Source organism: Ornithodoros turicata, chromosome 1 (genome assembly GCF_037126465.1).
Source record: "Ornithodoros turicata isolate Travis chromosome 1, ASM3712646v1, whole genome shotgun sequence".
Lineage (NCBI taxonomy): Eukaryota > Metazoa > Arthropoda > Arachnida > Ixodida > Argasidae > Ornithodoros > Ornithodoros turicata.
Window position 1 is genome coordinate 36506087 of NC_088201.1, and position 15475 is coordinate 36521561.

At 45.0% G+C, this 15475-nt stretch overlaps 1 protein-coding gene across 4 annotated transcripts in view; it reads right to left on the reverse strand.

Moving 5' to 3' along the window:
- Nucleotides 1-674: 674 nt before the first annotated feature.
- LOC135378010 (E3 ubiquitin-protein ligase lubel-like) overlaps nt 675-15475 on the reverse strand; it is a 77329-nt gene continuing 62528 nt past the window's right edge. For all 4 annotated transcript variants that reach the window (XM_064610814.1, XM_064610815.1, XM_064610812.1 and 1 more), the window contains 10 exons: nt 14957-15154; nt 14681-14854; nt 13241-13339; nt 11831-11920; nt 7866-7980; nt 6265-6383; nt 5869-5982; nt 4309-4457; nt 3987-4152; nt 675-1937 (listed from right to left, as the gene is read on the reverse strand). In XM_064610814.1, coding sequence (XP_064466884.1) covers nt 1881-1937; nt 3987-4152; nt 4309-4457; nt 5869-5982; nt 6265-6383; nt 7866-7980; nt 11831-11920; nt 13241-13339; nt 14681-14854; nt 14957-15154 — 1281 coding nt within the window. In that variant the 3' untranslated portion in view covers nt 675-1880. The remainder of the gene's footprint in view (nt 1938-3986; nt 4153-4308; nt 4458-5868; nt 5983-6264; nt 6384-7865; nt 7981-11830; nt 11921-13240; nt 13340-14680; nt 14855-14956; nt 15155-15475) is intronic.

Genomic DNA, 15475 nt, shown 5'->3' on the forward strand with positions numbered 1-15475 from the left:
CCGCGAGCAATGCGGTAGAGTGAGGAAACACCCCAATCATCATCATCATCATCATCATCAAAGTTTCTTCGCGCTTTCTTCGCGTTTGATCCCGGATTGTCACATTTCTAGACACAAGCATAATCGACATTTAAAGGACATCCTAGCTCGTGCGGATGACTTTGAATACTCGTTTTATCCAAAAACAATACGTGAATGGAACAGCCTTCCGGCCGCAAATTGGGAACCAAGTTGATATGTATAATTTTGTTGCAACTTTAAAACCTGTTTTGCAGTCCAGCCACCTGTAACGGTCCACTTGTGGACCAACAGTATCCTAAATAAAAAATAAAATAAAAAGTAAGGTAGTTGTCTGAGCTTGGGCAACGAACAAACAGGACACACAGACGAGCTCTCGCCTGTGTGTCGTGTTTCTTCGTTGCCCAAGCTGAGACTCTACTCATCATGGATATGATCCACCAGATTGCCTGCGTCTACGTCATCTTGTAAAGTAATTTTTGTTGTCGACGTTGAGCCGGAAGGTCCGTCTCCCTTATGGTCTTTTCATTTTATTTCTTTTGAAGGCGGGATTTGAGTCACAACGTAGGTCATTGCCCGTGTCCGCACAGCATAAGCCGCCGAACAATGCAGCTGCTATTGTGTTCTTCCTGCTCTTAAACAAAAACTCAGAGAACTGTAGGTTCACAACAATATATATTTTTGTTTCTTTCATTCGGAAACATTGGAAGCGCAGCTTCGTATTGCGGGAACTGGATAGTATTAACAAATTAACAATCTTGACATGTTTTATTACACATGCACTGCACAGCTTCTACACGTAGCAAGGGGAACAGACTAACAATACTTGACAAACAAAAACGGTGCAATCTCTGGCTCCCGTTGTATAGTTCTGTGCATTCGAAATGTCGCTTGACTCTGAGAGAGATAGAGCGGACAGTATGCGAGCAGCAATATACTAATAATTGGTAGCTTTAGATAACTGCTATCTCTGAAATGACATTAGTGCCTGCCCAACGTCACATTACTTGGCCAGTACAGTACATGACCACAACATCTTTTTTTATAGACGTGTACCATCGAGTCAAAACTCTGAGCAACATGATTGGGTACATGAACGCGCAAATCCTTGCGCTGTTTAGTGAACGCAAATTGAATGCACACCGTGTGCACTTGGTAGCCTCTCTTGACAAGTACAGCAGCTCCTGGGGCGCATTCTCCTGTTATCAACGACATTTTCTGCTGTACGCATGGTGTCACATTTAATTATCAAACATTTGTGAAATAAATATCGTACTGTAGAAAACCTTTCTAGGGGCGTTTTTTCTTTTTTTATCTCTTTTTTTTTTTTTTTTTTCGGGCGCTTCTGTTCGAAATGGGCCTTTGCCTATTTGCCGCATTTCATGTGAGGATAACAATGGTTCATTGTGAGACAAATGAGGTCAGATTTCGGATTTTTATGTAACGTGTTGTAATGGCGCGAGGCTTTCTAGAGTTTAGCTTCACCGGGAGCGGTATCGTTGTTTTCTAGCAGGGTGGGCTCCACCACAGGCGTAAAGGCTGTTTTACACGGACCCATTAAATTCTATGGTACTATTCACACATTTGTTTCTTCCATTCTTTTTTTCACGGACCGTGTGTCCGTCCCGAGATACCCACCGCAGGTCCCGTTTTTATAATTCATAGTTTATTTCAACTGAATGGAGGGGACTCGAGCAAAAAGGGAAGGCGCCTTCACTTGAGGAGAAGTGAAGGTCCCTTGACTTCTTTTGAGGAAAGGACTCGCAGATACGCGGATGCAAGCGGAACCTATAGGCTAAATGGTCTGCAATGCTCGTCGGAACTGTGGATATGAATTCTGTTTTCGTTTGATGTAAGTTTCGTCATGTTTCTCGTCTCTTAATCTTCAGGGCGTCCAGCGGTACCTCTGCGTCGATAACCTGAAACATCCAATACATCTTTATCACCACTATCGTCAATTGGAATTAATTGCAAGATCCCTTTTGCAAGCGTATCCGTAATCGATCACACCATTACTGGATCTATCGCTACTTTTGTTTCGTACTCCACGCTCAAAGTTCCCGAAACAGTAATGTAGTGCTGGTATTGCGGTATACTTTTAATTTATAAACTATGTATATAGTTGAGACAATGCTTGTCTCGCGTACACCGGAAGTTATTCGGACGGGAAAGCGTTCGGACTGAGAAAGCAGATTAGAAAAGCTTCTTTGTTTTGCTTGTATAGCTTGCATAAAATGATAGATAACATTGTTGAAAAGCGCGAATTGCAAACTCTTTCTTTTAGTTAATTATGTATTGTTGCACCGGGGTCCCAAAATAGGCATTATTACATTGTTTAACAATCAAGAACAAGCTTAGCCGAAAGATGGGGGGGGGGGATATGAAAATTTATTAAAGGAAAAACGAAAGGTCAGCCAGACAGAGGTCTGCTTGCTATTCCAAAAAAAGAAAAGAAAAAAAAGAGAAAACTGAAAAATCGCACACACGGTCACACAATCACAAGACGTTGACAAGGTTCGAAGATGGCCGAAAGATGGGCTGCCAACGTTACTCAGCTCTAGACCGTTTTCTCTAGTTCGGCTCTGATTTAGTTGCCACAGTGCTTCTCCATTGTCTTCCAGACCCAAGCTTGGAAATGAAAAAAGTCTTCGTTTGTATTTTTGTTTTTCGATTAGAGGCACGTGCGCAGTTTATCCGGTCAAGTGAGGAAAAGCGAAAAAAATTCTCTCAGCTCGTGAAGGGGGAAGTAACCACAGGGGTGACACAAACCCGCCATTGTTGTAACTACCCTCAAGCGGGTGCTTTTGGCAAAACTGCCATCTTGTCCTGGTCGCACGTCATAGAAAACGTCATTTTGAGGTCATGTGACTTTGTTTACATGTCGTTTTGCCGCTTACCGACATATTTTCGCCGTCATAACACCAAGAGATTACCGTATTTTGCCAGCGTAAACTATGCGGTGCTTCTTCCGCAACATGGTAGCCCATTTCACCTTAGTTTAAGTACATCGCATCGTCTCGGTACGGCTTAACGCGCGGTCGTCATCACATCTTTGGAAGTTGTCAACAATACGAGGCTTTATGTGTAAAATTGCGCGTTTTACTGTGAGATTATCGGATAAAAATAATTACCGTGGTCGAAAAACATCCAAAACGTCGTCCAGAAACAACAACCGCATTGTTTACAAACGGTTTAGCCGCCGATCACGGGTGCCGCCATCTTTAAGGTCACGTGTGCCTTGACGTTTGCTGTGACGTGCGACCAGGACCTGTCCAGGATGCATTGCGTTCGCCCAGCACGCTTTCGTCTACGGAGCAATACATTGGATGCCACCCCTGTGGAAGTAACAGCGTTTACCAGCGAAAGCAAAAAAAAAAAAAAAAACAAGAAAGAAACGGGAAAAGAGTTAGCAGACCAGGGGGCTTAATCGCTTCATCGTCGTTACGGTCGTTACAAGCTAACGAGTGGCGGGAAATTCAAAAAGGTGGGCACGTGACACATTGCGCGTGACGTCTACCACGGCCTGCACGTATCGCGCGAAGAGCACCGTGCACGTGTTTTATCATGTGCCCACCTTTTTAAATTTCCCGCCCGCCTTTTTGAATTTCCCGCCACTCGTTAGCTTGTAACGACCGTAACGACGATGAAGCGATTAAGCCCCCAGGGGCCTTAATCGCTTCATCGTCGTTTCGGTCGTTACAATCTAGCGAGTGGCGGGAAATTCAAAAATGTGGGCACGTGACACATTGCGCGTGACGTGTACCACGGCCTTCACGTATCGCGCGAAGAGCGCCGTGCACGTGTTTTATGACGTGCCCACCTTTTTAAATTTCCCGCCCGCCTTTTTGAATTTCCCGCCACTCGTTAGCTTGTAACGACCGTAACGACGATGAAGCGATTAAGCCCCCAAGGAACACAAAGATTATCTAGGGAACTTCGTTAAGTTTCGTTAAATGTACCAATGATACCTTGATAAGTGCTGCCCGGTATTCATCTTCACTGAGTCTGTAGCGAGAAGGCAAACGGACGTTTTCCCTCTTCAGTACCAACTCCAGCTCATCGATATCAAAAATAGGAAGTGGATCTACGTGGTGTCGGAATATGAGCTGTCCAAGATATTCTACGTAGTGCTTCCTGTAAGGGGTTTAACATCGCTCGTTATTCCCATATTTAAAGGAGGACACATGCCAGATTCAACAATTACATCTTGGAGGTGAAGACACCTTCGACATTCTAAAATAGGTTCTGCATAGAGTGACCAGGGTTACGAGAAAAATGGATAGCACTTGCCTGCAAAGCCCTGCCATATCGTTTTCTACATCCTTGCCACAAATGTCATCCCTGAGGCCCGTCGATGTCTCTTTCTGTTCAGGAACTTGACACAGTTTGCTAGGCGTCCAGTGTGGTGGGGGATCTGTGTTGAATGGTACAGCCATTTCCTGGTATGGAAACGGTGATATTCGTAAATTTCAGGAATATAACTGGATGCATAATCTTGTGAAAAGACACTGTGATGTTATGCAAGGAAAAATTGCTGTTGGAGGCCTTAACTAATACTTCTCGAACTATCGCGCATGAAGCCAGAAAATAAACATATGGACTGTATCGTGCATACAGTTCGGTAAAATGCATTCTGCATACGCGGGTTGTTGGCATGACCACGTGACATCTGCATGCTCTTGACTTCTTTCTCCCGTCTTATCTCTGTTATGGACAACTTTTTTTCTGAGCTGCGGAAAGTTGCTCTTTCAAGTGCTGTTTTTACAGTATCCTTGAAGTTATTCACCAGACGTGAACAACACTAAGCTTCCGAGGACGAATATATACGACAACTGTAACAAATTTGCTCCATCATTATGTGTTCCCGATGGAAGTGATGGGACACGACAAATACTGAACGGGATCGATAAGTAAATACGTAAAGGCTGGTTTACAGTCCGACGGAACGGGGCGGAATGGCGCGCGGCTACGGTATGAAGCGAAACGTGGCGGGACGGCGGCGCCCGGTTGCGCCAGGCGTCGTCCAACGAGTAGAGCACGTCTCTATGCTTCTGGCGTCGACCGGTGGTAGATTCGACTACAGTGCACTGTGGATGCCGTTTGCTCGACACACGTCTCGTGGATGACATAGCCTTTAAAAAAATAAAAAGAACTGCAGAAAAATGCGAACTTCCTAGTCGTGCGCTCTGTGACCCCACCTTCAACGGTCATTGTCCTTCGTCGCTGTTGAAGTAACGATGTTTCGTCTCATCAACCGACGGATGCAAGATGTGCTGACTGTTCGGGATAGGTTTGTCAAAGATTTGAAGGCGAGGGACGCATTGACAAATAAAGTGATACGGATGCAAAAATGATATCGTGCCGTCGCTTCGCTCTATCTAGTCGGACTATGATCAGGTGACAACGACGAAGCGTAGGCGTGGCGAACTCTGGCGGGCGGCGACTGACGAAACTTTGCGTCGGAGTGTAAGGGCCAGTTCTCACTTGGCGACGCCCGACGCGGCGTCGTGAGCGGGCGGCGGAAATAGACGCGCATTTCCGGAGTCGGGAAAGGAGAGACGTCGAGCCAAAAAAACTAACATGCCGAACTTTTTTCACGACGTCGGCGAGAGTTGCCGAGAACGACAGCGGGCGACCAATTAGGTGACACAGAGAGGCCACGCCTCCTGATTTTTCGTCTGCTTTGGACGACGGAATGCCACTGTGGTGGGAACACGAAAATCGTGCGCTCTGACGAAGCGGCGGAAATGCGCCTCTACTTCCGCTGCCCACTCACGACGTCGCGTCGGGCGTCGCCAAGTGAGAACTGGCCCTAAACCTGCCTTAAGCGACTTAACCCTAGATACTTGCCTTCAGTAGCTTCTGTAGGTCCGTTATTTCCTTGTCGCGTAAATAGAAAAGACAGTTTCGCGGATGATGGGCGTGCAGACCATACCTGGCGCAGGCAGGTGTTCGTCCGCATTTCTGTAAGAGACAGGAAAGACAGTGAGGACCGAAATTGATTTTTCGAAATCTGCATTCATCGAATTCCCTCGCAGGAGAGCGCGTGTTATGAAGAACAGAAAAATTTGAAGAATTTTATCAAGTTGAGGTAGGCTGCAGAAATCAGTGACGGACGACGATTATAATGAGGACTGGCACAACTCATTCTTGAAAAGTTGTATAGGACGAACATTAAAATCCAGAAAGTCGTCCAAGTTCGAGCAATCCCGTAAATGCGTGCTCGAGACGTTCCCCATCACTCACCTCCCCCATCTTGAAGGGCTGATTGCAGCCACAGCAGAAATCGAAGCTACACTGGTAGCACTTGAAATGCATGCAGCCGCCTCTTGCGAGCGAGTACTTGAACTTGCAATTTGGGCAGTCTGGATATAAATAGAAACACGGTGGTGATGATATTATGTTCTAAAAACAGAAGTGGTTGTGGTAAATGTTGTGAACAGCCTGCCGTTGTTCTGAGAACAGAACTTCTCCGCATTACTCGTCGTTCCCATCAGGAACGATATCATTTTATAAATGCTAGTTCGCCTTGAGCATGTTACGCGGTTAATGTTCTGTATTCAGAGTGTTCTTTCTGACCGTGTAATGTGGGATTTTTCAACATTAAATTTGAACAAACACCGCATGACATCATCATTCATAATTTAATTTTTGTTGGACAAACACCCAGAGTTCAACGCTGGAGTGTGAGTGCGAGCAACAGGTTTGTCCACCGACAATTCTTCCGCGTGTGTTTCACGTGTAGCCTTCGATGAAGAAGGTAAATACGCGGGTACTTTTTAACAAATAGCATGACTAAAGAGAACGAAATGACATATGGCAGAAGCTTCGATTTATGCACTGAAGGCTCGTCGAGGAGATGCGCCGAGAGAAATTTCTTAACCAAAAATCTTGTTTGTAGAACGAGTGTCCCATTGAGGAACAGAGCTGGGTAAGTTATTGTTATTCGATGATAAAATTACATTAATCCGTCCGGAATGTACTACATTGCAATTACTTCAGAGAACATGTACCGGTCTAGGTGGTTTAGTTGATAACGTGCCCGGTTTCTAATTCCGATGTTGCAACTTGGAACCGAAGCCGAGGATGCCAGCAACTTGGTCGTACAGTTTGAGACGCTCCTCAAATGGCGGCAAACAAGTGAATGCGCTGCTTGTACACCGCGTCTTGTAAAAGTGCTCCGTATACGATTACTATCCTTCGAGCCATTCCTGAAAGGCGTTGCACAACGACAGCTTGCGACATGCAGGTCTGGAATCGAGAGCTTGCGGTTTATCCGGCCTGGATTCTTCAGGCGTAATGGGTGGCATGTCGTACGTGTCTTAGTCGGAAGAAACATTCTTGCAACACCTGTAGAGTGCAGACGGGATAAACCGCAAGCTGTCGACTCCAGACAAGTATGTCGCAAGCGTCTGCTGACTGTCCTGAATTAGGAACGCAGGATTAGGCACGAATATTTCGGCAAGCATCCTGTAAGAAAATGATGCTCATTTTGAAAGAAAAACATTTATTTTTACTTGCGTCCACATACGATTTTTCGTTCCCCCCCCCCCCTCCGCCAATTCTTTTTTTTTTTTTTTTTGCCAGTTTAGGAACTTCGGATTCTTTCCGACGAAAAAGCTGCATAGCCCGTTCGACACCCGTCGATGTACGATCTGATGGCAACATCTCCTTGAGTTTAAGGCGCAACTTACAAACAGGGACAGAGAACGAACAAGGCGTTATAAAACACACTTTCTTATCCATGTGTACGCGGTTGAACGAAGCGCCATTCTGTGCGGTGGTTGAAACATAGCGTGTTACACAATTGATCTGTATTGTGAGAATATGTTCAAATACCCACGCACCGATCCCATTCTCTTCTAGATACCGAGTGATGCCTTCGGCCTGGTTATCCGGATCATTTGCGTCCAGCCACTCTTGAAACTGTTCGCATGTAGTGCCCTCGTGCTGCTTTTGCCACTGTCAACAAAAAGGTGCCAACATGTGGTAAGGTAATTTGTCGGAATCTCTCTAGCGTTCACAGCGTTTTCTCGAGCTCCAGGAAGCACCGGTAGCACTGAGGAAATTCCACGAAGTTGAACTAGGTAAAAGGCAGCAGACTTCATAAACAGTACCGCTTGCGAAAAGTGCCGTACGTACGCTGCAATGTGACAGACGCGCACCATTTCTACAAAATAACGGTGGTGCTACAGCGGCTTATTGTAATATCTTATGTGACTTAGGGCATTGCTCGATTACAGAAATACAATGGAAATAAATTGTTGACTTTGGCGCGGCTACCAAATGCCATACACCGCGATGTTCCAGGACCAGTCGTCTAAATCTTGAAAAGGGCTCAGGTTCAAATCCTGATGACCTCGGTAATTGTTTTTTTGGTGGCCATGATTATACCATCGAGAGAGAGAGAGACAGAGTGATACATGATGACAATGATATGGGGAACAGTATCGAACAGTATATGCAGTATATATAGTATATTAACATATACAGTATATGTTAATCTAGAAGTTTCTCACGTAACTGCATTTGTCCAGCTATTTGACCTCAGTTGCTCTTGTGTCATAAAGCACCAAAACACCACACATTTGTCCAGCGACAACCGTCCGATGTATAAGGCTCGGAAGGTAATATCGATTGAAGCCTTCCCGCCTCTTCCTGCCTTTTTCTTACGGAGTTCGGCTGCACAGCGTTCATGGAGCCATTAACCGATTTGACTTGTTGTTATATCTCCCTAGTAGGGTTCGGAATCCCGAGCCATTTTTACAATCCCGGGATTTCGGGATTTCGGAATGTGGATCCCGAGATCCCGGGACGGGATCGGGATTTTTTCGCAACTATACCCAGGCTATCGTATAGGACTGTATCCACTTGCACAACCATGCTATCACAAATTGCGATATAGTTCACGTCTTCTGTCATCCCCACGGAACATAGTGAGAAAAAAAAAGCGCAAAAGAACTGCTCACGGGGCAAAACCTGCGTATTACATTGAGCATTCGCACCGTGCCGGAATGTCGACTTTGCAATGAAATGCGTCTCTTCTTGTCGTCTGCTATGGAATATATTCTGGCTGCGCCCCAGTATATTTCCTGCAGTTAGTAGTGCACGAGAAGATACATACTTATGGCGTACAGCAATTCTACTTACGCAGCCGCTAAAGTCAATGAGGTGTTTCGCATCATCCGATGTAGTATTCTGGGGAATGTCGCTTGTGTGAATACATGGAATGGTGCGTTTTGCTCTTCTTGCCTTTTATTCACCCACAGTGACTGTTGCGTTCTATTCTGCTAGCCGAATCTATAGTTTTCTCAAACGGCTGTCCCCATTTTCTCTTTTTACTTTCAAATATATATATATATACAGGGTGTGTGCAGAAAAACATGACCCGCATTTAGGCACATAGCTTGTTGCCTACCTAACTAACGAACTTCCGGTGGCGCACGATGGCGCATTTATGCGTTCGAAATCTGCAGAAAAATTGTGGAAGCCATACTCAGCTTAAAAAATAAACGGAACAACGAAAACGTCGGCTTCCGTGCATCAGAATAGGGCAACATGGTGGACAACAGGGTGTATGTGAAAGGGCAACACGGTTAACGTAGGAGAGTTGTGTCCAAGTACCGCTAGGGGAGCTATAGGTGCATAAATCGAAACGTGTCCCACATGGATGCTCACCGGCAGTACCCCTAGCGGTGCCTGCACATAACTCTCCTGAGACCGAAATGCACTACCATGCACTCTCATGACCACCCTATTCTAATGCATGGAAGCTCATGTTTTCGCGCTCTGTTTATTTTTTTACACTGAGTATGCTTTCCAGGATTTTTTTGTAGCTTTCGCACGCATAAATACGCCGTCGTGCGCTACCGGAAGTTCCTCGGCTAAGTAGACAGCGAGTTACATGTAAAAATGCGGGTCATGTTTTTCTGCACACACCCTGTATATATATATATATATATATATATACCACGAGTATATATACGTACTCGTGCAGATCAAAAGAACAAAACGAGAGTTTCTGCAGAGAGAGACAGAGAGATTCTGCAATATTTCTTGTTGTAGGATTGGAAGACTCCTTCTGATTTCATGGGAGTTTTATGCTATATGAGGGCTGTTCTCCGCTATGGCTTGCGTAGTTCACACGAGTCAGCCGCTAACGTCGTTGTAATGTGTCGTGGACGATAAGGTTGGTTCGGTTTCGGATTGCAAATGATATTTTTCGGGGAAGGAACTTGAAACAAAAAGTCGATTGGACAGCGTTCTTTCCCTTTCACTCGTACCACCGAATATTTGTTGTCAGAAAAGTCGAAATTTATAATCCCGAAATCCCGGGATTTCGGGACATGAAAGTATGCTGAAATCCCGGGATTTCGGGGTCCCGGGATCCCGGGCTCCGAACCCTACAGTCCCTAGCACTTTCGCTTTTATTGGTTTGTAGGCAAAGTTTTCTCTTAATCGCCTACCACGTCTGCAGTCAGGGCCGACGATAGAGGACGGGGGGGGGGGGGGGGTCAATCGGGGATGGAGCTTCGGGGCCAGCTTTCTTCAGGGGCCCGCCCGACCCGAATGCCTGACGGTTGCTAGCACCAGGAGACGTGATGAGGGGGGCCCGGGCAGGACTCATCCACAGGGCCCGTAATTTCTCTCGCCAGCCCTGTCTGCAGTATACCGTTGCAGCGAGCAATACTTGATTATTTCCTCTCTGTTACAGATAATGCAGTGCCGCGTATGGAATGTTTTCCGTTTACGCTTTAAAAACAGAAGGGGGTGGGGGAATGTCGAATTGGGCATGCCGTTGTTGGCCACACGCGAGTTGGCAGCGTCACGACAATGGCAAAAAATAATAATAATAAGTGAAGGGTAAAAACCGTGTGTGTGTGTGGGAGGGGGGATAATAGGAGGACCGGCTAGCCGTTGTTGGCCACACAGAAGTGGGCGTAAAAAAAACAAAAAAAAAACAATACGGATGGAGGATAGAGTATGAAGGGTGGAGATGCGTAGAGGGTGCATTTCACCGCGTAGCACGCACCTAGCCAACCATCCTTCCGAATGACATCGTTCTCTCCCCTGATTCGTTGTAAGTGAAAGGGCACGCCATTTTGTGGCACTTGGCACTTCTCATTTATGTTAATGGCGCAAAAGAATGTACGCCCCGCTTTCTCCTCAAACTGGAATGATAACAGTACCACTCTGTGCAGTGGTTGGCCTTGAGCGTGTTATGTGGACTTCACATCACACGCTTTTAGCCAACCACCATTCCGCATGATATCATTCTGTCTGCGGATTTGTTGAAAACGGGAGGAGGAGCATATCTTGGACACATTATGCATGTCCTAGACCCTATGTCCTGTCCTCCGCTCCCATTTACAATAAATCTGGAGGCAGAATGATGTCATTCGGAATGGTGGTTGGCTAGGAGCGTGTGATGTGGTGAAGCTATGTTTTAACAGTGTGGTGAAGCTCTAGATTAGATTAGATTAGATTAGATTAGATTAGATTAGATTAGATTAGATTAGATTAGATTAGAAGCAAAACAAAAATGTGGAGTTGTTAGTCCCCACGGGATCGGGTCTGACTGCTTCCTGACTGGGGAACGACACTGCCCCCCCCCTCCAAAAAAAAAAAGAAAGAAGACGACAGAAAACGATCTTGAACACCAGACCTTGCGAAAGCTGTGCTGAAGTTATGTTTTTAGAGTATATATATACAGTATATTGCACGAAGCCTGGAGAGCATATGTACGACGAAACGCGACGAAACGAGATAAATGCGATCATTTCGGGTACTGGTAACTTAAGCATATACTTACTACTTTTCTGCAGAGTGCGCACGTAACCGCGTGACAGTCTGGACAAACCAGCCGTTTTTGATCCGGATAGGTGATGAAGCCTGAAGAACACTGAATTGGAAAGATTCAGAAATGAGAAATCGGGGCGTAGAAGCCGCGACCTAAAGCGAGTAATATATTAGATCGGGTTACTTGTGCTCATAAAATATAACACATCACATTGCGCGATAGGATATGACGCAAGTGATACTGGACTTATGTATGGAATTTTAATAACTGCTGCTAAAATGGTATCCGACATGGAAATTCTGATAGATCTTACTACAGAAGTAGATCTCGCTTCAGAAACTATCAGCATCTTGCCTTCGTATCGTGTCTTCGTGTCGTGTTTTCGTGTCGTGTTTTCGTGCCGTGTCTTCGTGCCTTCGTGTTCCCTCAAGCTCGGGGTTTTACTATGCTATGGATCTCCACCAGCTAGCCGGTTCTCTCAGCTCTTTCAAGTCAACATCTTGTCAGCGTAATTTGTGCGCATATTGTATGCGTGTGCGTTTCTATTCCCTCATCCCCGTGTGATTGGAGCGTGTAATGAATCTCCTACATGTCTTTCGGTCGTCCCAACCAAATCTGCGCACACAGAATGTATCGTACAGCACTGTATGCGGGCTTCGGCCACCAAAGACAATGGGCGTGAAATTAAGTTGGTTTATTTATTGCACGCTCGTAGTATCTGTTCACGGCGCGGTTTAGGTAACGAAGTAATCTTGCGTTCGGTAGCATTTACCGCCGCTGGAACACCTTTGCCCTAGTTCGTTGCGACGTGACTTGCACTTCGCGAGTATTTGAACTGGTAATGCAGAGAATAAAGCATGTAATGTCTTCAGTAAGTGATGTACTATACAGAGCTTAGCGTCCTCTGCGTTTTGTCGCTGCCGTCTTGCTCGCCCTGCTTCGGCATGCCCCATTTTGAATCTCAATGCAATACCGGCTTTCTGAGGCGTAGATCAAAGCAAATCAGAAAGTGCTGCTGCACTAGCATCAGGTCCCATTACAATAGCGCAGCAACAGTTGCGAGGAGACATATTGACAGGTTGCTTTTTCTGCGTACACTACGCTTGTGCAGTGAAAGCACGCTTTACAGGAGACCGCCACGCGCGGAAGGACACGCATGCTTGTCTGACTTGGCTCCTTATTCGTAGAATGCAGCCTGCGTTAAAGACTCAATGCCTCATTGCATTAAAATGCACCAAAGTCCCTCATACGATGTTGCACAAAATGATGGTGCGTGCAGGATTTTGAGATATCTGGAGTGTACATGTGAAGAAATTGCCGAGATCCACTCTGCATTTCATAAACGTATCATTTCAAGAAAGGTTAGCAACACAAGTAAAAAAGTACGCAGCAAAGCTTTGGACAGCATCAAGTACGGCATACCTGAGAGCACCATCGAAAATTTGGGTCTTTCATAAGAGCTCTGTCTCGTAACTTCTGCTGAAACAAATCGTAGAAGTCTTGCTCGACAAGGCCTTTCAGCTGCAAAAGAAATTCGAATTACATCTGCCTGAGAAATTCGTTGTATTTGAATCCTTTCAACAAAGGTTTTATCATATATGAACTGGACGAGTATATTTTATGTGCAAATATACAGGGTGTTTCACCTAAAGTGATAAAAAATTCAAACTGCCGACGTACTCGGCGGAGGATTGTGAGACTTTCGGCAATTACCTTCTGGAAACTTTTGCGACCATTGAGGAAGGCTTTAGACACTGTTTAATTGCGGGAAATTATTGAACTTTGAAAATTGCCAAGCGAACCTCACTTTTTTTTTAAACAGAAATATGAAGTCCTCCATGGATAACCACAGACCCACCAAAAACTATGCACAGTATAGCAACAAAAATATTGGAAAAAATTAGTAAAAATTACGCTTTAGCCCCGCCTGCTTGATTTTCGCAAAGAAGCGCGCGCGAAATGTGCGTCTAGAGGAGGAGGTGTCCCCGCCTTCATTTGTTTTGCCTTCTTTGTGATAAGATGATTGTCAGCAGCATCAAGGTCAAAACAGGGGAAAGAAAGGGAAAACAAGAGGTGGGAACACTTCCTCTTCTCCCTGTGCTTTCCGTGCGCTCTTGTTTGCGACAATCAAGCAGGCGGAGCTAAAGCGTGATTTTTACTTATTTCTTTCGACTATTTCTATTGCTATACTTTGCATAGTGTTTGGTGGGTCTGCGGTTATCCGTGGAGGACTTCATATTTCTGTTTAAAAAAAAGTGAGGTTCGTTTGGCAATTTTCAAAGTTCAATTCAAAAACATAAATTCACCTCAATTACAAATTGTCCAAAGCCTTCCTAAATGGCGGCAAAAGTTCCCAGAAGGTAATTGCCGAAAGTCCTGCAATCCTCCTGCGAGTATGTTGCCAGTTAGAATTTTTTACCACTTTAGGTGGAACACCCTGTATAGTTGATAATCTAGAATTTATTCTAACGCCACGTGGCGGTATCGCAAATGGGATTACTGTCGAAGCGATCGTCGTCCACAATGTCGTGATTCTCCACGGTGCTCTTACATGCGTGTAACCGTAGCTTCTTATTTTCTTTTCTTTATTTTTTAACAGGATACGGAATGTAGTGCAATCAGACGTCATCATTTTTTGAAGCCTCACTTCGTTTTCACTTTTCGAGCAACACTGTGTAACCATATATTTTGAACGCAGAACTTCACTGCATAGCACGCTCAGAACGTCATTCAGAATGGTTGCTTTCCATTTCGTGATTTGTTGAAAATAGAAAGTTCTGTTTTTTTGAGTGTGCCCTCTCGCGCATTCACTCTAAGCATATAATTTATGGCGCTAATGCATGTCTATTGACCTATGCTTACCAGTATATCGAGGTTGTTAAAATAGTTCAGTTCTACGTCTTCGTCACTGAGATCAGGTTCGTTGCAGAACGGGCATAAGAGTTCCATTATGTTTCTGTCTCGTATTTGGATGGTGAAATATGCTTTCATGCATTCCTTGCAGGCTTTGTGGACACAGTTTAAAAGTGATATCATCTGAAAGATATATATATATATATTTTTTTTTTTCTAACAACACAGAGAAATAGTCGAACACTTCATTATCAATTGTGCCGTCAGTGGTCTTACGGCGCTTACCTGACTAATTGGATAGTTAGCTGCACACAGCTCGCATTCGTGCTGCAAAAAGTTGACTGCCTGGTAAATCGTGTCACACTGCTCTGCTGCCGTTATGGCGTCATCTTCCTCGAAACTCATATCCACTAGCTCGGCCACTAGTTGTGCGTGAACCATAGATGGGCACTTTCCGTCGTTTACCAGCTGTTCTGCCTTTTCCTGAAAAAGAACAGCCACGTCTTGTGCTTCATCGTATACCTATTTAATCACTGCCTGATTGATCCATGAGGAGAAGTTAGAAGTGGCCAATAGAATTTTTCCGGTAAAACCAACCTTAACGCCAGTCTTTCTTTCACACAAGAATAAAGCGAAGGAAAGATAAGTATGTTACGTAGACATAGAATTGCAGAGAAAAACTGTTGATCCGTACACTTCATCTCATCGTCATCATCTATTGTTGTTGTTGTTGCCGTACACGACTCACTAGCCCGCTATGCCCTACGGATATGATGAGCATTTCTCGCAATTTCGTCGGCTTGA